We start from the raw sequence: 23,646 nt of genomic DNA, 5'->3' as shown, positions 1-23,646 counted from the left end.
ATGCATAAAGAAAAGCAGATTTTAAGATACAGATCAAAACACTAGTTTGACAATAACACCTAAACACGGGCTCTAAGCATACCTCTGATCTCTCTTCATGAGACTTCTGACAACAAAATGTAAATAAAATTGATATAAAATGCTATAAAATAGCGGTGTAAATCATGCATGAAGACCTACTGTGGTGAATCTGCACAGTTTGGTATTTTACTTGACACGCTTGAAGGAAACCTGACTGTATTTTTATCACACCTCCCCTGGGACCCCACCATTCTCCCCTTTAACTTTTAACATATTGATTCATCTTTTCCATCAACCTCCCGTGAACTCCCTTTTGCGCTCCTCTTCTCCCATCATCCTCCCTGCTGTCATGTTCATCGTTATCAGCTCAACTTTTTCCCTTCAGCTGTCTCTGTCTCCCACATTGAAGCCAGATCTGATACAGCTTCAAAGAATAAATTAATCATGAATACAGGCTTTCCGGACATCCTCATGTACAGTCTTGACTTTTCGACAGGTGTGCTTCACACTTTACACATGCAGGTCGAGACAACTCAGACAAGGCTGATTTATTGGACCAAGAGCCATTTCTTTCATTGCTGTTGTTTGAAAACAGATACGCCAAGAGTGCGTGTTTTATTCTTTTACAGTAAATATAGTAAAGTAAGAGAGAGGGTTAAGGTTAGGGGTTAGGGGGTTAGGGCTTGGGATGAGAACTATGTTTTAAAAACAAAGGTTAAGACAGCTTTGCTCTGAAACTGCAAATATGTACTCGCTCTTATGAACTCACACAACCTCTGTCTTTCCACGAATGACAGATGAACAGTCTCCAAGAGTATCCTGACTCTGGAAACATCTTTCTGTCTTTGAGTCAGCTGTTTCTGAAATTTCGCTGTAATTGTAACTGTATTTTAATATTAACAGGTTATCCTCTAAAATCCATAAATGGAGCTCATGTGTATCTATAGCAGTTCTTTATACAGTAAGTATAGCGCTTGGATTTGTCACTCTACCTTCTTCAGGAATCACAGCAGGAAATTTGTGCTATGTATGACGTCTCCCCCTACTGGGAATTATTTGTCAGTACAGTCATATGTAAGGACAGGGACTTACATAAAACCTTTCACAACGTCATACATTTTTATTAGTAAGTTTTGACTAGGTAGTAAATGTTAGACTTTGAGTGTTGCAGAGCAGGCCACAATTTACAAGGAGCCAGCACAGCCTTTAATCTAATAAATCTAACAGAACCCTGAGTGTGTGAACATTTATAACCACTAGTAAGCTTTGCAGTTTGGTCCTTAGGTTGCTAGATCCTTGAACATATGTTTTTTTTTTTGTGGGTTAGGTAAATTGCTCCTATTATATAAATAGTTTTTTCTTATAATTAAATAAAATGGTCAAAATGTTACTATTTATTAATTCTTTATCAATTATTTCCTTGAGAAAACAAATCACACTCAATTTTAAATGTAAAAGACATTTCAGGTTATTTAAGTCATATTTAAAAGTCACATCAGTGCTCTTAACCACGAGTATGCTACTGTATAAGACTTCAGCAGCTAAAACGCGTAATTGTGAGTCATTTAAATATGCAGTGTTAGGAGATATCTATTCATGTGTTTCTGTGTCTGTGACAGCCTGGTTCAATCAAGTTGGAAGATCTATCATAAGCCCAGGAGCATTTCAGTACAGCCTTTTGATCCCACATGGAGCAGAATTTCATCAGCTGCTGAATATTTCATTTCCTTTTCACTTGCTCGGTCACTTGTTCACTGAAATTAGAAATTAGAGGCCAAGCAGCACAAATAGAAAAAGCAACAGAAAGTTCAGAGAAAACAAAAAATATCCAGTCTGTGGGGAAACATATGCGGCAGCTGATGAAATTTTAAATAATTTTATAGTTTTACAGAAATTGTAAAAGTTTTGAGCTGTGTTTTTATGATGCAGACAGTGCATACTATAGTTACTGGTAGATTGTCTAGAGCACAGGTTTTCTATTAATTACAGTGCTTAAACCCCATTTCTCCACTTTTTTGTACAAGTGTATAATCACTGTAATACATGTTCACACCCATGATGTTCTTAGGAGCAGAATAGATGTCAAAGTGGTGCAAAAATGTTGCCAAATTAGCCCTTGCAGTGTGTGGTTTTGGGAAACTGATTGTGAACTAATGGAAATGACATTTCACGACAACTGTTGCTGAGGCAAAAAGAAAAAAACATGAAAGGAGTTCTGTACAGTACTTTAGCTCACCTTATGTGACATCTGTTCCAGGAAGTCACGTGTTTTAACCACCAGTATATGACAATACAGCAGTAGTGTTTGGTCTGTTCACGCTGTTGACAGGGTGATAAACTTAATAAACTTAATCACATTAAGAATAACTACTACTACTACTACAGGCTTAGCTAGCAATGTACTGCCGAGGAGCTACCAGCTTTGAAAATTATTTCAGCGGATATAAGCACAAAAACATCTTAGGTAGTGTTTCACCTGGAAACTTTAAGTAAGACTATAACTTAACAGTTTAGCACTTTAGTTTAACAATACCTAAAGTTGTCTTGTTTTTGTGTGTGCCAGGGAACCACTTCAAATTTGATATTGATATCACAACCAAATAAAAAGAGGCCCAGTAGTACTGATATCAATACTTTCAACTTCTTTGTTCTTCTGAGATGAATCATCACAAATTTGGAATTTCTGAAGACATTTTAATGGCCTTTAAATCACTGTGATTTTTGTTTTCCAAAATAATGAGTTTACACAGCAAATCACCCTCTTTAGAGCTTTTCATGTATTTTGAAACTAGGTTGTTGGGTTTTTTTGAAGACCTGTAACGTAAATGTGTGTGTCTCTAAAGCGCCCCTACGGGGCGACTGTGGCTCAGGGGGTTGGGAAGCGCATCTGTAGCCGGAAGGTTGCCGGTTTGATCCCCGGGCTCTCTGTCCTGGTCGTTGTGTCCTTGGGCAAGACACTTTACCCTACTGGCAGAGGGGCCGATGGTGCGATATGGCAGCCTCGCTTCTGTCAGTCAGCCCCAGGGCAGCTGTGGCTACAATCGTAGCTTGCCTCCACCAGTGTGTGAATGTGAGAGTGAATGAATAACGGCATTGTAAAGCGCTACATAAATCCAATCCATTATTATTATTATTATTCTCTTAAGGTTCCTCTTCTGTAGTTCAAATGTGCTATAGGCTATAACACAGACGTGACAGCCAACACAAAAAGTAGCATACGTTTGAAGTATATTTTTTCATTTACAAAAAAAACATGCAATCAATTTAACAGAGTGGATTAGATACTGAACTTAGAGGATAGAAACAACATATCAATCCTATCATGCTAGTACTGATCCGATACAAATACCAGCATTGGTATTGATACTAAGGATATTTGGATCAATGTGCTCACCCTTACAGAGAAAAGGCATGGTATTGCTAATACCAGTGATATCACAATAGTTTTATATGAATTTACAGGGAGTGCAGAATTATTAGGCAAGTTGTATTTTTGAGGAATAATTTTATTATTGAACAACAACCATGTTCTCAATGAACCCAAAAAACTCATTAATATCAAAGCTGAATGTTTTTGGAAGTAGTTTTTAGTTTGTTTTTAGTTTTAGCTATTTTAGGGGGATATCCGTGTGTGCAGGTGACTATTACTGTGCATAATTATTAGGCAACTTAACAAAAAACAAATATATACCCATTTCAATTATTTATTTTTACCAGTGAAACCAATATAACATCTCCACATTCACAAATATACATTTCTGACATTCAAAGACAAAACAAAAACAAATCAGCGACCAATATAGCCACCTTTCTTTGCAAGGACACTCAAAAGCCTGCCATCCATGGATTCTGTCAGTGTTTTGATCTGTTCACCATCAACATTGCGTGCAGCAGCAATCACAGCCTCCCAGACACTGTTCAGAGAGGTGTACTGTTTTCCCTCCTTGTAAATCTCACATTTGATGATGGACCACAGGTTCTCAATGGGGTTCAGATCAGGTGAACAAGGAGGCCATGTCATTAGTTTTTCTTCTTTTATACCCTTTCTTGCCAGCCACGCTGTGGAGTACTTGGACGCGTGTGATGGAACATTGTCCTGCATGAAAATCATGTTTTTCTTGAAGGATGCAGACTTCTTCCTGTACCACTGCTTGAAGAAAGTGTCTTCCAGAAACTGGCAGTAGGACTGGGAGTTGAGCTTGACTCCATCCTCAACCCGAAAAGGCCCCACAAGCTCATCTTTGATGATACCAGCCCAAACCAGTACTCCACCTCCACCTTGCTGGCGTCTGAGTTGGACTGGAGCTCTCTGCCCTTTACCAATCCAGCCACGGGCCCATCCATCTGGCCCATCAAGACTCACTCTCATTTCATCAGTCCATAAAACCTTAGAAAAATCAGTCTTGAGATATTTCTTGGCCCAGTCTTGACGTTTCAGCTTGTGTGTCTTGTTCAGTGGTGGTCGTCTTTCAGCTTTTCTTACCTTGGCCATGTCTCTGAGTATTGCACACCTTGTGCTTTTGGGCACTCCAGTGATGTTGCAGCTCTGAAATATGGCCAAACTGGTGGCAAGTGGCATCTTGGCAGCTGCACGCTTGACTTTTCTCAGTTCATGGGCAGTTATTTTGCGCCTTGGTTTTTCCACACGCTTCTTGCGACCCTGTTGACTATTTTGAATGAAACGCTTGATTGTTCGATGATCACGCTTCAGAAGCTTTGCAATTTTGAGACTGCTGCATCCCTCTGCAAGATATCTCACTATTTTTGACTTTTCTGAGCCTGTCAAGTCCTTCTTTTGACCCATTTTGCCAAAGGAAAGGACGTTGCCTAATAATTATGCACACCTGATATACGGTGTTGATGTCATTAGACCACACCCCTTCTCATTACAGAGATGTACATCACCTAATATGCTTAATTGGTAGTAGGCTTTCGAGCCTATACAGCTTGGAGTAAGACAACATGCATGAAGAGGATGATGTGGACAAAATACTCATTTGCCTAATAATTCTGCACTCCCTGTATACTAGTATTATCACTGATGGTATGATATGGCAAAGCACTACTTGAAACCCACCTCTACTCTGCAAACAGTATATGGTGAGCTGAAGGCCCACATCCATTTAAGGAACTGATTTTCAGATAGTGTTCATCTGAATGTAGATAGTAAGGAGATACATGATATGCCCATTTTTTGGCTAATAGCTCTTTGAAAGTCACAAAAATACTACTTCATGGCTGCCAAACTATATTATCTTTGCCATTTGTCAAAAATACAGAAAATCCACAAAAAATGACAAAAATTATGTGTTTAAAAATAAATAAATAAATAAATAAAACAAACAAAAAGCCAGGCTGCTAGTAACAAAGTAACAAAGCCTAAAGACACGACACAAAATTGGTTCTCAGCTACAATGTTTGTTATCTGTAGGCACAACACTGATTCATGCCTTGAGGTTGGTGCATTTTTTAAGCTTGATTGAACACTGAAAGCTCAGGGTAAAGCGGCTTAACGAAGAAAAGACATTCTTCTGAAAATAATCAAGCACAAGGCCTGAAAACTAGTGAAAAAGCAGTCATTAAACAAAAGAAACAAAGACAAACTTTAAAAGACCTCAAGAAAACCTGGAGAACCACTGTTCCAAATCACTAAAATATACCAGAAAGTCAGGCTCCTCGAAAGCATAGAGAAATGATTTTACAGAGTACTATAATTCCACATCTCTAGTAAGTAATCAAGCCGCTCTGTTATGAGCCTCAAGAGTAAAATAGACCATTTGGTGATGCTTGGCTGACTCCTTTAAATAGAAAGGTATTGTGTGACCCAATTAAAAAAATATCAGTTTGCATAACACTATCAACCATTTCATTATTTTTATACATATGCATTTGTTTCAGCATAACCTCATAATCTACTATGAAGATATACAGTTAACTTTTGAGAGTATCAGTTATGTGTTCATGCCTGTCTGGGATTTGCAATGAACAAAAGAGGAGACAGGAAATTAAGAGTGTATTTCTATATTTATTCTTGATTTATGTTTCAGTTTCTATAATGCCATTCATTCGAACTAACATGACATCTTAAACTAACAGTTAAAAACAGCAGATCTGTTCAAAATAATGAGTTTATTCTTGAGTGACAAAACTTGAATAATACGTTGCTTTAAATAATTTATCGGCTGTGTTCATAATGTATATCTCAGATAGTTTGGCCACGCCCTACTTTACAGAGAATACTTGGGATGAACTGTCAGCGCTGAATTTACAGTCGGCCTCATCTGTGTGATGAGAATCATGATCCACAGTTCTTGCATAGAAATCTTTGACAGAATTGCTGTTGCAATGATCAGAGTTTGAGCGATCTTTGAAAAAACTGTATGCCATTTTAAAGTGTGTAAAGTGCAGAAACAGACAGAGTAAGGCAGAAAGTCACGTCTAAAACAGAACACATCTATTGCTCTAATAAGATACTGATGGGGAGAGTTAAATGTTTATGGGTAGAGGGGAAAAAAAGAGGTAGAGAGAGACGGTTATATGGTAACCAACAGGACAATTTGAACTGAAATGCACATATCAGCTGGGAGAAAAAGCTTTTTTCTTTCAGGAAATCATTATTGTCCAATCACCTCTAGGGTCAAAAAACGAAATATAGTAATCCTTAAATGTGATTCCTCGTAATGCTTACACGGAGCTTCGAACAATGTTGCTGCATTTCCACTGCTACTATAACAGCGTTTAAAACAGTTAAACCAAAGGCTCCCTGAGTCTCCAAAGATCAAAGCTGATCATAAGTTTAGTAATAACTGGAAAAGTTCGACTCATGTTCACAATTCTCACTCGAGGCTCACGTTGATTGTCAGTCTCTCTGTCTTCAATCCAGCATTACTGGGCCTGTAGTTCTGATCACATCGCATCACATCTTAGGCATCGTCTTTGTATGAGCCAGACATACATTCATCAGCTACTGAGTCAGTACAGGTTAAATCCTTGTCTCTTTCCTCGGTTTCTCTTTCTTCACACTGGTCCAAGTATTTTTTGCTGTTCGACTCCTCCTTAATTTCCTCGACTTCTTCCTTCTTTTTTGTTTCCAGGAGTTTCCTCTCACTCTTTTCTCCAGCGATATGTTCCTCTAAGTCTGAGTCCCCAGACTCCCCTGCTTCTTCTGACAAAGAGTACATCTCCCTCGAGCTTTCTGCTGCGCTTGATGAGGCTTCTTTGTTGCCCCTTTGGTGTTTCTGAAACAAACCAAAGTCAGATACATCTTTGGGGTTGCTTCTCCTCTGGCTTGACATTTCACCAGAGCTCTCATCAGAGACCAGGGACATTAATCCATTAGGTAGACCATTGGAAGCTTCAGGTGGCCTGGGTGCAGCTGTTGAACTGCCCAGCTTGAGGATGGATGTAGCGATTTTGAATCGATTAAATTTGCTTTTCATCTGGGTGCTCTGTGGGCAAGCAGAGACCTTGAGTGAGGAATTAGGGTATGCAAGGCTGGATTCCACTGAGCTGCCACTGGCCTTTGCCACATTTAAAGCTGACTTTCCTGTCTTCATCATTCCCATCACCTCATAACGGAAACTGGAGATATCTTGTTTCAGCTCCTAAAAAACAAAGAGCAGCTTGGCTGTGAAATTTATAACTACTAGCTCCCACTGTTGGTATCAGCAAAACACTGAGCTGTATTGATTTAGCTACAAAGCTAGCTAGCTGACTAGCTAGCTAGCTGACTAGCTAGCTTTGACTCAAAAACAGTTATGAGACAAAGCAACACTATGTCTCTAAATGTCTGTAGTCTAGACTATTAATTGATGTATTATTTGTCTTTGTATGATCATGGTTATGTCTGTTAAACTAGGAAAAACAGTCACAATGCCTTTCAAATACCTTTGAACTATGATGAAAATCTGGATTAGTCAGCACTTAAACCATCTCCTCATACATCCACATATATATTGTCTTATCATCATTATCTTGTCAGAAGATGACTGTTATTAGTTTGTCTGATGACTTCCAACCATGTCCTTAAAGCATTTGCATTAACAGTCAACGCATTACATTAACGAAAAAAAAGATTAAATATAACCAAAATGCAAAAGAAAAATATGCAAACATGATGATAAATAACTCTCAAACATAATCATTTCATATTCATTCAAGAAGACTACCTTGAAGTTGTCTTCAGTCAAGCCTTCCTCTGTCTTGGCATCTCGAATCATGGCAGCCACATAACGTTTCACCAGGTTCCTCAGTACCTCCTACAACAATTAAAAAAAAATCTTGAACACAAAAGATCTGAAACTTTATTCAATACAAACTTCAAATGAATGAGACAGGAAACAGACAAATGTGCTCTTCTACAATGAAAAGTGATTTAAATCCTACTGAGTTCAGTTGTTTGGCTGATTTTGTGAAACATCATAAAAGCTTTTTATGGAACGTCCGCTTCAGGGTGTCAGCCCTGCGTTGAACCTGCCCTGTGTGTATCCACCTCTCACCCTTTGACCTCCACCTCCCCTCCCCCCCCCTTTTGTAAAAGTAATTAAGAAAATGAGCAGATGAAAACTGAGAGTTGGAAACCTAAAGAGGCCAATTTGTGTCTGCCGCACACACTTACACAGACAGTGGTGAGAGACTGTAATTATTTTCAGCTTGCTTTCAAAGAGACTGCACTTACCTGGTACTGATGGTTTATCCTCAGGTTCTCTGCGGCTCGCCTCTACACAGACATCAGATGCCAGAGGTTGGTTAGAGAAAGAGTGGGAGATGAGTTAAAAAAAAAACAACCTAAAACATATTTTGTTTTTCTTCACAGTATCACACTTTTCTGTAAACTCTGCTATCTGTGAGGCTCGATATGTGTGTCTCCTGAGTGCTGCGCCATCAAACACGAAAAAGTTTCCCTCTAAAATTAGGCTGCAATAAAGTGAAAATTCTACTTTCTACAGAAACTAACACTTATTTCACTGGGTTATTTCGTTTAGTGTCATACAAGACAAAACAGAGCAGCAAATCATGACTCTCTCTTATAAGTAAAGTTGCCTGATTATTTTGTAAAATAAAATTCAGCTCAAGTCATGGAAATTCAGCTCTCAATCACCGCTATTACTCCAACAAAATGCCTAGTCATATCAGGAAGCACTCTGGAAGCCATTCCTATACAACTCCAGACTTCAACATTATGAGTTCAAACAACTTTGTTTGTATATAAGTACAAGTTACTCTCCACAGTAAAGCATATTTTACATCCATGGACTGAGAGGGTCCAAGAAAGATGTCCCTGCTCCAAAACTAAGACTTTCACCTTTGCCAGAAATTTGCAGCTGCTCACACGGATAAACCAAAGTTTTATGGTCAGGTGCAACAAACATTGAACTTGTCACTGTGACCAAATAGGTCACAGTGACAAGAGGTACAAGTATGTCTGGAGGAGTAAAAGTGAGGCTTTCAAACCTAAGAACACTGTACCAGGCAAAAAGTGTGGTGACAGCATCATGCTCTGGTTCTTTTTTGCTACTAGTGGTACTGGTCATTGTAGGTTACCAGTAAGTGGGTGGAACAATGAAGGTGGAGAACCTCCAAATTTTACAATTTCACGTAAAATCAGCAACTAGAATGTTGAAACTTGTACAATTGGGTCTTCCAACCAGACAATGATCCCAAACACACATCAACTGGTTTTGGAGTTGATAAAACTTTGAATGGCCTTCGTAAAGTCATAAACCTCTAACCACAACTTATTTACAAACTATGAATTAATATAACTGAATTTCTCAGTTAAAAGTTAAAAAGATAACAGCAATAAAATCTTTCAGCTTATTATTCCTCAAGTTCATTTTTCAAACCAACCAACCCCCCCTTCTCTCTCTCTGTATGTGAAAACCATACAAACACATTTGACACCAGCCTTACCCCAAGGGTACCAATGGTGTCAGGGCGCTTGGAGCTTGTCCTCCACACCTGCTTCTTGATCCAGCACATGAGGTACCAGAATGATTTGGGGCTGGGGATGATGTTGAAAGGAGCTGGCAGAGTACCCCCTTCTTCAAAATAACTCATCCACAGTTTTGTCCTTGCAAATTTCCACTCAATGTCTGCATGGTCCTGAAATCAGATTGAGGTATATTTGATAAGAATGAATGTCTTGGTTGAACTGTTACACTTACATGACTGTTTGCAGTGTTTTTGATTAGTGCTCACAGCAATGTGCTGGTAGGAGTTGTTCATCATGGCTATGAGCATGTTGAGGAGCACCACCAATGAAATGATGTTGTAGGCCCCGAACATGTTGGCACCGACAAATTCAGTGAACTGGTGGTCAGCATCCACATTGGTCACATACAGGCTGATCAAACCAAAGATAGACCAGAAAAGAGACTGCAGGGTCTCAAATAATCTGCAAGACAACGTATGCGATGTAAGCCAAATTTGCTAAACAGTACAGATACATGCAGTAAATAAAATGTGTCCTTGCTAGTTGAAAATGTAATCAGTTGCAAGATGGTTTAAAAAAAACTGAAGGAACCTCTTCACTTAGTGTTAATGAGATTCTGCTAATACACCAGCTTTTCTTAGCAACTGAAAATTTGACTGAGTTCCCACATTTTGTAACAAGTAACAGCGATATACACAAACGCACAGCTCTCTGATTCTTTGACACTCTCTCTCTCGCACAAGATCACACATTCACACTACTCGAGCAAGCAAGACAGGATTCATGCAAACTCACGTAGAGAAAGCGTTATTCTGATGCACACATCGGATGCCCTTACACTTTCCTTTCTCATCTGAAGCCTTAGTGTCATAGTAAAAGTACAGCTGGTTCAGGCCATTAGCAAAGGCGAGCAGAACCTGAAAAGAAATGCAGCGTGTGGGCGAAATTATGTAACTTCATTCACTTCTTCTGTCACATATAATTTACTGTTCCACTTCTTGTCTTTGTTCTGCTCGTGCGCAAACATTTACCAGGCAGTAGATGAAGAGGAACTTCAGGATGTCGAGCAACATTCGCCCCAGAGAAATCTGCAGTGGCCCCAGGTGAGAGTTGGCCGTGAACAGTGAAATGAGGCGCAGGGAACTGAAAATGTTTGCAATGGCAAACACTGCTTCAGCAACTAGTGTCGGGTGCCACATTTCCCACTGGTTTCTGGGTTTACTTCCGCTGTACTGGATGAGCAAAAAAAAAGAAAAAAAAAGAAAAGATAACTTGAGCATACAGAAAGGTCACAGCCTGTTTAGTCTATTGTCAACACTAGTGGTTACCTTAGTGTAGGCTACAATCTTCAGGGAGATAGTGGCCAAGTACAGAGAGTTCATGACAAAGTCCATCAGGTTCCACCAGTCATGAACATAGTCTTGAAAACCACCATCCCACATTTGCTTGATCTCTGCCCAGATGAATCCTAGAAATTAGATTATAGAAAAACAGAGCACGTGTCCAGTATTAGCATTTTATATGATTGCATATTATTTTAAAACATTGAGGACTGTAAAGATAAAAATACTCCTTATTTTCCCCTCAGTCTGCAGCTACTGTAGCACCCCTGACTCAGGTTGGCTATTTTATTGACATGCCCTTTGAGGAGATGTGAGCTACTGTACATTAGCAAACAAACATGCCTACCAAATTTCATTATCACAGTTTATAATTTTCCCATGTTGACATTTTACAGGCTGGCACGAACACATGATGAAAGAGAGCTAAGGCTGCGGTAAATGCCATTCAATTTTGTATTTGATTATAAACCAAAGTACTGAACAGCTTAGGCAAAAAATCAAAAAAGCATTTTCACAATTCTACTTGATGGACACCCTCAGTCTCATGATATTTCAATGGATGCAACTGTCATTATTTTTTCTGCATAAATAGAGGATGGAAGTCCCACTGAGATTAAAAATCTCCCTGTCAATGGACACATGGTATTTAACTCAAAACTAAAGAAAAGTAAGTTAACCTCATGGCAGTGCAGGAAAAGAAAAAAAAAATCAGGAATAATAATACATTATGCCTGAACTACAAACAGTTGATCAAAAAGCTACTTTCAGCTACTTCCTTATTCAGAAGCGGTCGCCACAGTGGGCATCTCTGCATGTTTGACTTGGCAGATTTTTTTATGCTGGACACCCTTTCCGATACAACCCCCATTGGATTTGTTGGCTGTTGTTGAAGAGATTATTTTGGACCAAAGGTGATGGAAGGACTAAAGTCAATGCCTAAAGTCATGTTGGTAGCATGGCTAAAAAGTAAATAGTAAAAATTATGGAGGGCAGAAAAGCATGTCAACAAGAAGCACTTAGTCACTGAGCTCAAAATCTACTGGGATGCCCGAGGCAGGATGAAAAGATAACACTTTTTATAGGCTTAATGTTCATTCAGCACTTTGATCCAGTTCTACTTTGTGTAGTATTTGGAGTCGATCAGCAACTAAAGAAAAATCACTTGTTCCCATTAACAATTGTAAAGTTTGGAAGTTTGGAAAGTTTGGATTTGACTTTTCCATAGAAACATCAGCTGAGGTGTATGGTTGTCATAGCAAGAGTAATTTAAACCCAATATTTAAAGATTTAGTGACATTAACTGACCACAAATAAGCTCTCTACTTTTTTACCTTCAGCAATTCACCAGTACATTCACCATCAGTACACTATCAAACAGTATAATCATCCTAATGCAGCGTACAAAACCACTCGACTCACCCAGCACCCAGGGCAGGATCATCCACTCCACAGCGGTCGGTGGAGGGCCCTGCCTGTCCTGCCTGTCCTGCTCCGTGATAACAATGTGCTGGGAGGCGAGGAGCAGCAGGAACAGAAAGGTCAGGTAGGACGCCGTGTGGCAGATGAACTTGATGAAGGGCTTGCGGATGAAGAGGCCATAGCGACTCTTGGGAGCGATGAGGTAGCAGAGAGCAAACACTGGGTAGAGGAGACCTATGAAGACACAGGTGACAAACTTTCCCGCCCAGTGACGCCGCCTCCAGCCAGGGAACTCATCATACCAGCGTGATGCCAAAAGCTGCTGACAGTTGGGCTGAGCTACAAACTTAAAGGGGGATATAAGAAGGGAGGGGGAGAGGTTCAACTGTTTCATCTATGCTGTTTGATTTTTTTGTTTTCAAATGGCTCAAAATAATTTTTATTACATTAGCTGTGTATAGCAGGCATATAGGCCTGCTTGGGAAACTCATCCTCAGCCTAAGACTATTTAAAGGTTTTACACCGACCATCATGCCCTTGTGTCAGTATCCTGGAATTAGTACCTGCAGCAAGCTTCAGTTAACGGAATACAAAAGACTGAGTAGGATGTGTTGGTGGTGTAGAAAATTGAAGGGTTATCATGTACACACATGAGTATTTTAGATTGAAAAACATATTGGCTGTCTTACAGAAACAAATGTGGCTTTAAGCAGGCAGGTGGGCCAGCGCAAATATTTCTACATGTTTAAAAAAGAATGACTGCATAGGATTTTTCTGAGATTTTCTTAAAGCCCTGGTCTGAATATGATTGGAACTTAATTTAAAGACAAATACCTAACATGACTGTGAATGCATGTGAGTGAGCAGAAATAAAATGTTCAGTAACGCTAAAATAGCGATGCATCAGAAAAGCAGATTAGCTTCAGTGCTTCTCGCCTGAGTGTAGGTATATGGAGGCATACCCGGTTAAAGCAAAACAAATTCTGCTACAAATGAGGGTTACATCATGAGCATGCATGCATATGCAAGCAAATTATGCAGGAGCACACAATGCTGTGAAAAATCCTGATGAGCCTCCATATCAGTATATCAAGTGTTGACCAGCACCGGCGGGTGCCAATTCACCAACTCTGCAGCCTCGTTTCCATGGGAACCACAGATCCTTATCTGTGTTGGGGTCTGAAGCAGAATGGCTCATATTTCCATACTTCAACTACAGTCTTACCTGAAAATGTGAGAGGAAATGCAGAGCAGAAGGACAGGAAGGGCTGAATTTTATGGATGAGAGGAGAAGAAGAAGAAGTGGTATACTCGTTTTTTTTCTTCTTTTTTTATCCAAATTTGAGAGCGGGATAAAGAGAAAGGGAAGACTGAGTGAATGTGTGTGTGAGTGTGAGAGACAATGACACTGTATTTGAAGAATAAAGAGAAGAAAAAGTCCCAACTTTTTCTTTTCAGATGATTTCTTTGAGCATGGGCCTTACTGCAGTGGACCCATGGGTGCAGACTGAAGTAAAAAAGAAATAGTAATAATGATAAAAATAGAAAGTCTTAAATTCTACTACAGCTATAAATATAATTTACCACTATTTAAAAACCGCTTTTGTCACTTATTCATCAAACCTGCGTCATTTCAGGTCTTTAAAGTTCTGAGTGTTCCATTTATAAACAGAGGAATTTATTTTTAACTTGCATCTTTAATTAAACATCAGAACCTTAATCCTGATTAAGAACTGTAAACACTATTTCCTTGGGCTTCTTGACGTGTTGCGATAATCAGCACGATACATTAAACACTGGCAGTGATGGCGAGGCAGGAAATTATGCTAATTAACATGATATATAGGAAATCAATGTGAGTATTTACTCAACACGTGGGCTGAAATTAGAAAGTAATAAATGCCTGAGATTGAATTAAATTGTCTGGTATAAACTAAAAGACTGCGTTCTAAGTAAGATGTTGCTGGCTATTTTATTTAAGAGCCAGGTTAAAAGAACAGGTTTTATTTTCTACAGAAAATCTCTCTGGCTGTACCTTTGATTGCTCTTAAATAAAAAAAAGTTTGCCTTTCTATTGAAATATTGTAGAGCCATTTCTCATCTGTCGCAGTCACTTACCAAAGCCAGCCGCAGTAAAGTGACATATTTGCCTTAAGTGGCTTTTTTTGCACAGCTCAAACCATCTCAAGTCCAGTTTGAAAAATGTCTCCCAGCAATCTACCTATCACCAAGCCTAAAATGCCAGGAAAGTGCCTGTAACTGTGTGAGAGCTGTTGGTGCTTTCTAGCTCGGCAAAGACATGTTCCCCTGCAGCTCTACTGACATAAAAAGACTGCTGAAAGTTTTTTTTGTCGCTATCACAGACACACAGTGACACGCAAACAGCATTCAGATGGGTGTAGAGATTTTGCTTTGCTAAAAACTGAAATACAGGTTATATGAAATCCATTGTTTTGCTCCACTACTCTCTCACAGTTGCAAGGGTAATTACATATCTAAAAATGTAAACGTCTAATATCTGTCATTACAGTTAAAATGTGTTTATTATGGAAGATTTGAGTTTATAGAAGATTTTGGTGCACACTACAGTTACCTGTCCTTCATCTATGCAATACTGTGCAAAAGTCTTGAGCATTTCTTTATAATTTGCTGCTAAGTGGCTTTGAGTTCATCAGAAATCTTTGGCTCCTTTTTCAGTGCAGTCTTTGTACCTGACCACCTTCAAAGGAATATTTTGTTTGTTAAGCAACTTAACACTGACCTATGAATCATTCAGGAATAAAAAAAATAGAATATTAAATAGTATATTGTGTAAACATAAGAGACAATTTAGCAAATAAACAAATTTAAGGTGTATCTTTCACACTTTGTTGCTAACAGTCTGTCAAAACACATCATTTGTTTCCATTTTTTTCACTAAATCCATAAAAAATGCCAAAGATAAAACAGTTTGTAAAGTATAGTATTTTTCACCAACAAGATGCCAAAGAGATATTGTGTGCAGCGTGTCCTTAAAAAAAACTTCAGGAACCTGGGAAAATTAAAGACAAAAGAAAAAGTCGGAGGTCTATAAATCTATACATATGTGAGATACAATTATTGCTTCCCTTTATTTCTGAGTTTTACAAAGGCTGAACTTTTGGTCACAGCAAACTGACTTGTTAAATCAGATTCTTGCTCCTGGATCAGCTGAGCACAAATGGTTTTCTCCCTACACAACACTTACTCCTCTTGGTGCAATTTAATTTCTACTTAATGGGGACATTAAGATGGCTTGAAAATCTGAATTGCAGTTTTTATGAGATATCACAAGGGGGCAACGTCAAACTACTGCATGTAAAATTGATGGGTTCCCCTCGGTGCCTCTGACAATTTTAAATATTAAAGAGACAGTCTGTTTACGTTTGTACTGTGATTTTTCAGTCTACTCACCTACATTTATACCAAGAATATCTGTATAAAATGTAAGTAATCAACATTTGAACGCTCCAGGGAGAGAAGATAATCTGCTCTTTAATGTTTATGTGTTACTGATCACATTTATCTGATTTGACCTCCTGCTGCATCAAAGCGCTGCCTGCTCTGTGAGTTCAGCTCTTTAGACAGAAAGCCTATGGAGATTTCTCTTCAAACTGTTATAAATGGCCTTTTTAAACCCTGGGAGCACATCACCGCACAGAGCCAAAAACACACACAGATGCGAGGATAAATGCACAAATGTAAACAAGCCTATTTGCACTTTACACAAATGAGAAACGTCCTTCATTTTGTTCAGCCGAGGGTCAAAAACAGACTTTTAATGACTCATATTCATAAACAGAAAGCACTATTTAAAAAAAAAAAAAAAGTCTTCCGTGCAGACTGAGTGTCGTGATTATCGTGAGAGTTTGAAACACTGGTTTCTGATCTGAAAACCTTTTAAAAGCACTGAGCAGAGATCACACCACAGACAATGAACACTCTAACTGCTCTCTGCATGAACAAACAAGCTTTTCCAGCCCCAGTAAGTGTCCATTTAACCCTCAACACTTCAACTTTACGGATCATCTCTCGCAAACAAAAGGCATTTCCTATTAAGAACTCTGCTTATCTGTGTGTGTGTGCGTGCGCATAAATGTGCACTATACAGATGTGATTTTCTGTTCTCAGGAGGCAGCAGATGAAAATGTTTTTCAATGGCCGATTCATGTCATGTTTCCGTTTTCCAAACGAATGAGAAGTTTATTGAAGAAAAATCTCCCCAAATGAGGTTACCGTTCATTGAATATTGTCTTGCGCCTTAAATTCATATAAAATCCTGTTTCATGTCTTTGCGAGATGACTCTGCCTCTTCTACACAACAAAAAGCACTACCTACATAACTGCTGCATATACTCCTCAATCAAACAAGAAATCAGGCATAAAACAGAGTCCAAAATGAGTTAAAAATAAAACAAAACACCTTACTGCTCAGTTTTTCCACATGATAGTTTTTCTATCATAGCAAAATGAAAAGAAATCTGTCAGCTCTGCTCTTTGGGCTAAAGTTGTAAGAAATAAATGTCTAAAATTACAGAAGAAAAGCTGATAGCTCATTCCCCAGACTGTCCTGTAATTATAAAACACAAAATGTCTTTTTTCTGTGAATCCATTGTAAATAAAGAAAATTCTCTAGTAGATAGGAACATTTAATCATTTATCTGTTACTAAATGACTTTGATGTAGCATGAATGACTGTGGGGGTGGTCTTTATTAGCTGGAAAACCTGTAAAATGTATGAAAAGGTAGTTAAAAGTCCAAAATTAATGCGACGCTTCACATTTTCCAAGGCCACCCAGTTGGCCAAATTGGAGTCTTTGGTGGGTCAATTGTGGCCCCCGGGGCTTATGTTTGACACCTCGGTTCCAAGAGAACAAAAAAGTAAGAGTGAAAGTAGTAAATTTACTGAAATAGAAACTTTTCAGGCAGTTTTACAACAATAAGACTGCAAAAGGACAGCAACAAACTTCTTAATCAAATTACCACATGCTATAATAATTTCTCACAGACTGAGCATTTCCAGCAGAATGACTTCATCTTGAAAGGATTCTTAACAACTCCAGGTGGCGGGGACATTTATCATTTGAAAAGGGCGACTGGGTGGATTGTTACTCTCATCCTTGACACTCTGCTCTCCATCAAAATGCTGGAGCGACTGAAAGCTGCTATAGATAGCCGATCCAAGAGAAGGGCACGTTGGGACTCGATAATTAAAACACTGCTGGGATGAGGAGACGCTAGGAGGCACAGTTGCGGCAAAAGCAGCGCGAGGCTTGTTTGTTTACAGTGTGTGCAGAGAAAGATTTACTGGCAACAGCAGAGGGGTTCGGTAAGATGACAGGGAACTGTCCATCATCATGTCCACCTGTGCACTCGCACGGCCCCATACTGTCCTTCTGTGACTCAACATGCTCATCCGCCAGCCTGTTTGTTGATGCGCAACAACTGCATGGATGAAGGAGGAAAGAGCAGTGTCATAAAATGAGACTCCCCCAAAAGTGCATCATCTCTGACAGCCACGCAGGGCTCCCAGCTAAAGACAGCTGAATGAATTATTAGTCGCTCCTGGGAGGGATGCGTCTGCTTCTTCATCATTTCCTACCTCACCTTCATATGCAGCGTAACAATTCTGTTGTATAAAATCGATTTAACCCCTTCTTCTTGCTTTTAGCCATCCCATAACTTAACAAGTCACCAAAAAATCTCCTACATTCACCATCCCGACACTGGAAAGTGTGCTCGGCTTTTGCATTAGCCTTTGGGTGTTACGGTAGCTTTTAACACTAACAGGGACATTCATAACGACATGGACCTAACCGAAGGGGAGTGCCACATTAATTAGAGACGAATGCTGAAGATTGAGCAGAAATCCACAGATACACTTTACAAGAATTAAATCAACTTATTTGCATGTTTATTGTTTATGGCTCTACCCACCGGGGAAGGTTTTACATCCCAGTGGAAATAACAGGATGGAATCAGCAGACCAGAAAACTGAATATTGTTTTGGAGTTACCACGTTTGGACCATTTCCACCACAATTATTTACATCCATTTGAATTGCAATGCAGCGCCTACAAAGCTGCTAAATAAAAGATCCCAATTTACTCCCTAGGAAATTCAAATCTGGACTGTGAATGTAATCAGTGTTTATATGGCATGTTTACAGCTCCTTCAAAAGTAGTTGGTCTGTATTAAACTTTCCAGATCATACAGGGAAGGTGTGTCTAATTGGATACATGTAATTAACTTTATGCAACAGTTCATTGCCTTTTCCTTTACTTAAAACCGACCCTAACTCAAACCTAAACAATGAACATGAATGTTGAGCTAAATTTCTCACATGCTTTTTTAAGGGTATTAGCAAACATATTCAGTCTACAGCTACAATACAAACATGGATTTATTTATTAGATATTTGCCTTGCAACTGTAATACTCTGGTTATTTAATCCGGGAATCTTCATTCCCATTTGTTATCTGTGTGAGCTGCCAAGGGGAAAACAGTTAAAAATCTTATAAGACCTTTGCACCTCATGTCATTAAACCCAATGCTAATCTAACATAATTACAGCACTTCTCATCAGCAAAACTCTCACATTTGGCAGGTTGACATTTTATTACAAAAATCTAAAAAACAAAAACAGCTATACAGTAGATCATGAAGAAAACACTGTTAAGCAATGTGACAGAAGGACAAATAATACTAGTGGAAAACCCACATGATTTCCTATTTTACACAGTTTGGAAGGCTACAGCTGTAATATTACAGTCTTATCTGACTCTCATTGGCCTTAAGGTAAAAGAGGGCTTGACTGAGATGCAGTGTTTGTGTGTGTGTGTGTGTGTGTGTGTGTGTGTGTGTGTGTGTGTGTGAAAAAGATCATTTTGTTGATATCTAACAGGATGACATTCTCTGCTTCCTTCCCCTTCCTGCAGCCCCGGCAATAAAAAAACAAACAAGGAACCCATCTCATTGCCCATCTGGAATTTTACACATTACCATATGTCTGTGTATTAATGGTATAAATTAAACATATGAAGGCCTGCCATATATCAAAATATGACACTCATGTCATACACCCACTTCTGTATTAGTATTTATTCAGAGGCTGAATATTACTATACTTTTCCCTGCTCCCTTATTTCCAACGGGTTGCCACAGCAGACGGCTTTTTACAAAAGATGCTCCTCCTGATGCAACCCTCCGAATTATCTGGGCTGGGACCGGCACAGCAAGTTCGCCAGCTTGTGTCTCCTCCTGGTCTCAAACTGAGGCTCTTTCATGTTTAAGGTGAATGTGTTACCCACTACAGCATGGAGCCACATTACACATGCAATACAATGCAACCATTGCTGGATAATAATTTTACTTTGCACATACCTCTTTTTGGTGGTATTTGATAGCTAGCTTGAGTCTTGCCAGATCATTAGCGCCCTCCTCTTCCAATAAGCTGATATCATCTTTATAGTTGAGGATCATCTCCAGCTCTCTGGAGCTCCTTGTTTGGTCCAGGAGGTCTTTTGCAAACTGCTTACACTGCTGGGACAGCTCTTCATACTCAGATTTAAACTCATTCTCCACCTGGAAGCAATAGATGGAGTGGATTTAAAACAAACACTGTAGTGCTGAAGAGCAGGAGTACGTAAAATGTGAGTAAATATGTCAGGAAAAGCCTTGGGGATGTCAAACTCATTTTACATCATGGGACACCTACAGCTGATTTTGTTCTTAAGTGGGCCAAACCAGCAAACCTCCCCTTTCTGTCAATGTGAACTCATCTAACTTTGTGTTTAATCCCATTAATAAAATCTTTATCTATCTACTTAGCACTTTTAATTTTAATTCTTATGTTTATTTAAGCGTTGTCTGACAGTATGTTTTTGCACTAAGTACTGAAGCAATTTCCTGATGTTGTTCACCTGCTCAACATTTGGCAATAAAACCCTTTCTGATTCTGATTCTAAAAGAAAAAGGAGTGCAAGTTTAGCAGTACGTCTCAGTTTATCTACATAAAACTAATAGAGCTGTAGTAAATGAAAGAAATCTCTCTGCACAAATAAATACGTTTTTTAAATTACAGAAAAAGTTTTGTGTAGTTCACTGCCTGGACATACTTCACATTCACTAAATTTCTATATTAAATAGAGAAAAAAACAGGAACTTTCATGTGTTTAATGGTTATTGTTTATCTATTACTTAATAGTAATAAATAACTTTCTGCATCAGGAAGTCTCTTACGTCTTGCTTATACACTTTTTATGGATCACCTCTATTAGCCATGTTCTCTTGGAGGAAAACAGTTGACCTATCTAACTAAAATGTCTGTAAATTGTAGAGCACATACATAGATAACAGCATTTTATTATATTTTAGCTGAAGATATCAATAACCTTTTTTCAAATCCTTATTAAATATTAGATTCAACATAAGGGATTTATTTGAATTCTTATCTAATAAATTGAAAGGTCATTTTTTTGTTACACAGTCATATTATATAAGGTTTAAAAGGTTAAGTAATATACATACTGTTGGTATTTCAGCTCCTCAGAATCAAATCTTACCAACTGATGCTCAAGCTCCACTATTAGCTGCCTCTTTTGCCCTCACCTTGCTGAGCTCCTGCAGCTCCCAGCTGAGCCTGAATGCGGTTAGGAAGGGGTCTTCGCTGGAGAGCGCAATTAGTGAGGGACTCGACAGTGCTTTGTAGATGTTGAGTCGTGAGCGCGAGTGCCGCAGGCTGTCCACATCCGAACTAGACACACACTCCACACAGTTGCAGCGCACCTGCAACATCAAACAAAACGTGGACGCATGGACACATTTTAATGAGGCTTCTCTGTGTTTAGCAATGGCTCATCTTCCAGTCTTGCAAATCAGCCGCTGTTCTGGGATGTCAAGGTATAATACTCAGACCTTCAAGGGACAACCTAACCTGTAGATGTATGTGCACGTTTACATTTTATAAAAATACACCACCACATTGGATTTTAAATTAAACAAAGTGCATACTTTCAGCTATAATTCAAGGGGTTTACCAATAGGATCACAGTAATAGTTCAGGAATTACAGCCATCTTTTTACACAGTGCCCCATTTTCAGATGCTTTGTCTTTAGTACTGAAAGGCATGCTCTGTTGGGTAAATATCATGCAAATGACTTTGAAGAATCTCCCATTTATTTCTCTTGAGAAATGCTTGTTTTACGTTTGTAGCACCCTTCGGGTCATTACCCATTTGCACTGTAAAGCATCATCCCATCAGTTTTGCAGCATTTGGCTGAATCTGAGCAGAGAGCAAAGCCCTGTACACTTCCTCACAATTCATCCTGTTACTTTTATCAGCAGTCATACCATCAATAAACACTAGTAAACTGGCTCCACTGGCCATACATGGTCATGTCATAAAAATGACTGCACCATGTTTGACAGATGATGTTCCTGCTTCGGTTCAGGACCTGCTTCTCTCCTTCTTTATTCTCCTGTCTTCCCATCATTCTGGCACAAGTTAATCGTAACTTTATCTCCCTTCAGAACTGTGCAGGCTTTCTTAAATTCTTTGGGAGAGGCTGTCTAACCTGGACTTGTCGTGTTTTTTAACATAGACAGTGGTTTGCACCTTGTCTTAAAAACTCTCTATTTATCTCTGTCTTGATTGTTGACAGTGATTCTTCTGCCTCCTTAAGAGTATTTCTGACTTGGTTTGATGTTTTGAATTTGTTTTTCTTAACCATAATTCTCACTAATGCTGTCTTTTGGTGTTGTTCAGCTGGTCAGTGAACTCTTTCTTTTAAAGAATGTAACAGAGTGTTTATTTGGCCACACCAGCTAAAGTTTTACGATGTCTCTAATAGGTTACTTTTGTGTTTTCGGGTTAATGATAGCCTCTTTCGCTCACATCAAGATCTCTGTGGACCTCATAGTGGGAATTCAAATTAAAACCTAATAAATTTAAGTTAATCTTGTAATCGAATCCATATATTTTATCTACTTACGTTTTCATGGAATAACGAGGAAACAGGCATCACCTGGTTATAAAACTGTTTATTACCCCAATGACTTCTGAGCCTCTGGAAATGGCTTTAATTAACTTTTATGAAACCCTGCACTTCAAGCACATATTAGATGTTTGTTTTAGAATCCACTGTGGTGGTATACAGAAGAAAAAATCCATAATTTGTGTCTTTGAACCCACATTTTTATATGTGTAACTATGGTATCTTGCATAGAGATATTAGAGACAAATGGTTCACTCACCTCATGTGGCTGTGGCATAGACACACCTTTCTGCACCAGAAGCTTGATAATTTCATAGTTGTTGGTGTGTGCAGCAAGAATGATAGGAGTGATGTCAGGGGTGAAGTCAGAGAACTGCTTGTCCAGTAAGATCGGTGGAACCTTTGCAGGGAGATGAGAGAATGACAGCACATGTGAACAAAGCTGTCAAAGAAATACAATAGGCGCTGACCTGCACAGTACCTGGGGCTTTTAGCTCCTGGAGGTAAAGATAGTTGAAATCCAAACAAGAAATTGTCCCCTTGGAAAAAGAAAAAATGCCTTCCATATAAGGCTTTTGTAAGGGGCACCAGTAACAGCAAAGCGAGATGCATCTCACATTTCACACATTTCAGAGGGAATTATGCTCAGAGAGAAACTCATTCTACCTATCCCTCTTATCACCCACTCCAGCTAAGTCCTTTTTCAATTCCCATATCATTCAAGAGGGGGGATACAGGTGCGGGCAGCAGAGGAGTAAGCTGTGCCTTTTTAATTCTTTTAATTGAAGGCCTGTTATCTGATTCTGTGGTGAGGGAGAATGGGAGAAGAGAGAGAAGACAGCTCAAGAATGATTGGAGGGTAAACATGGAATAGGTAAGGACCTGCTTAGCAACTCAAGGCAGAATAATGGCAGA

The 23,646-nt window shown here is 39.0% G+C and overlaps 1 protein-coding gene across 1 annotated transcript in view; it reads right to left on the bottom strand.

The window, feature by feature from the left end:
• Positions 1-6,026: 6,026 nt before the first annotated feature.
• The window catches only part of trpc4a (transient receptor potential cation channel, subfamily C, member 4a), a 28,945-nt gene continuing 11,325 nt past the window's right edge, over positions 6,027-23,646 (bottom strand). The window contains exons 4-15 of the mRNA XM_084942507.1: positions 22,991-23,131; positions 21,346-21,522; positions 20,119-20,319; positions 12,718-13,063; positions 11,284-11,423; positions 10,987-11,187; positions 10,751-10,872; positions 10,222-10,417; positions 9,934-10,125; positions 8,699-8,740; positions 8,190-8,279; positions 6,027-7,625 (exon numbers count right to left, since the gene is read on the bottom strand). Of these exons, the coding sequence (XP_084798633.1) occupies positions 6,945-7,625; positions 8,190-8,279; positions 8,699-8,740; positions 9,934-10,125; positions 10,222-10,417; positions 10,751-10,872; positions 10,987-11,187; positions 11,284-11,423; positions 12,718-13,063; positions 20,119-20,319; positions 21,346-21,522; positions 22,991-23,131 (2,529 nt within the window). The 3' untranslated portion in view covers positions 6,027-6,944. The remainder of the gene's footprint in view (positions 7,626-8,189; positions 8,280-8,698; positions 8,741-9,933; positions 10,126-10,221; positions 10,418-10,750; positions 10,873-10,986; positions 11,188-11,283; positions 11,424-12,717; positions 13,064-20,118; positions 20,320-21,345; positions 21,523-22,990; positions 23,132-23,646) is intronic.

Source organism: Perissodus microlepis, chromosome 10 (genome assembly GCF_051167445.1).
Source record: "Perissodus microlepis isolate ML-2025 ecotype Zambia chromosome 10, ASM5116744v1, whole genome shotgun sequence".
In the NCBI taxonomy this organism is placed as follows: Eukaryota; Metazoa; Chordata; class Actinopteri; order Cichliformes; family Cichlidae; genus Perissodus; species Perissodus microlepis.
Note: the sequence above shows the minus strand (reverse complement) of the source record. Positions and strands in the feature narration are given on the sequence as shown.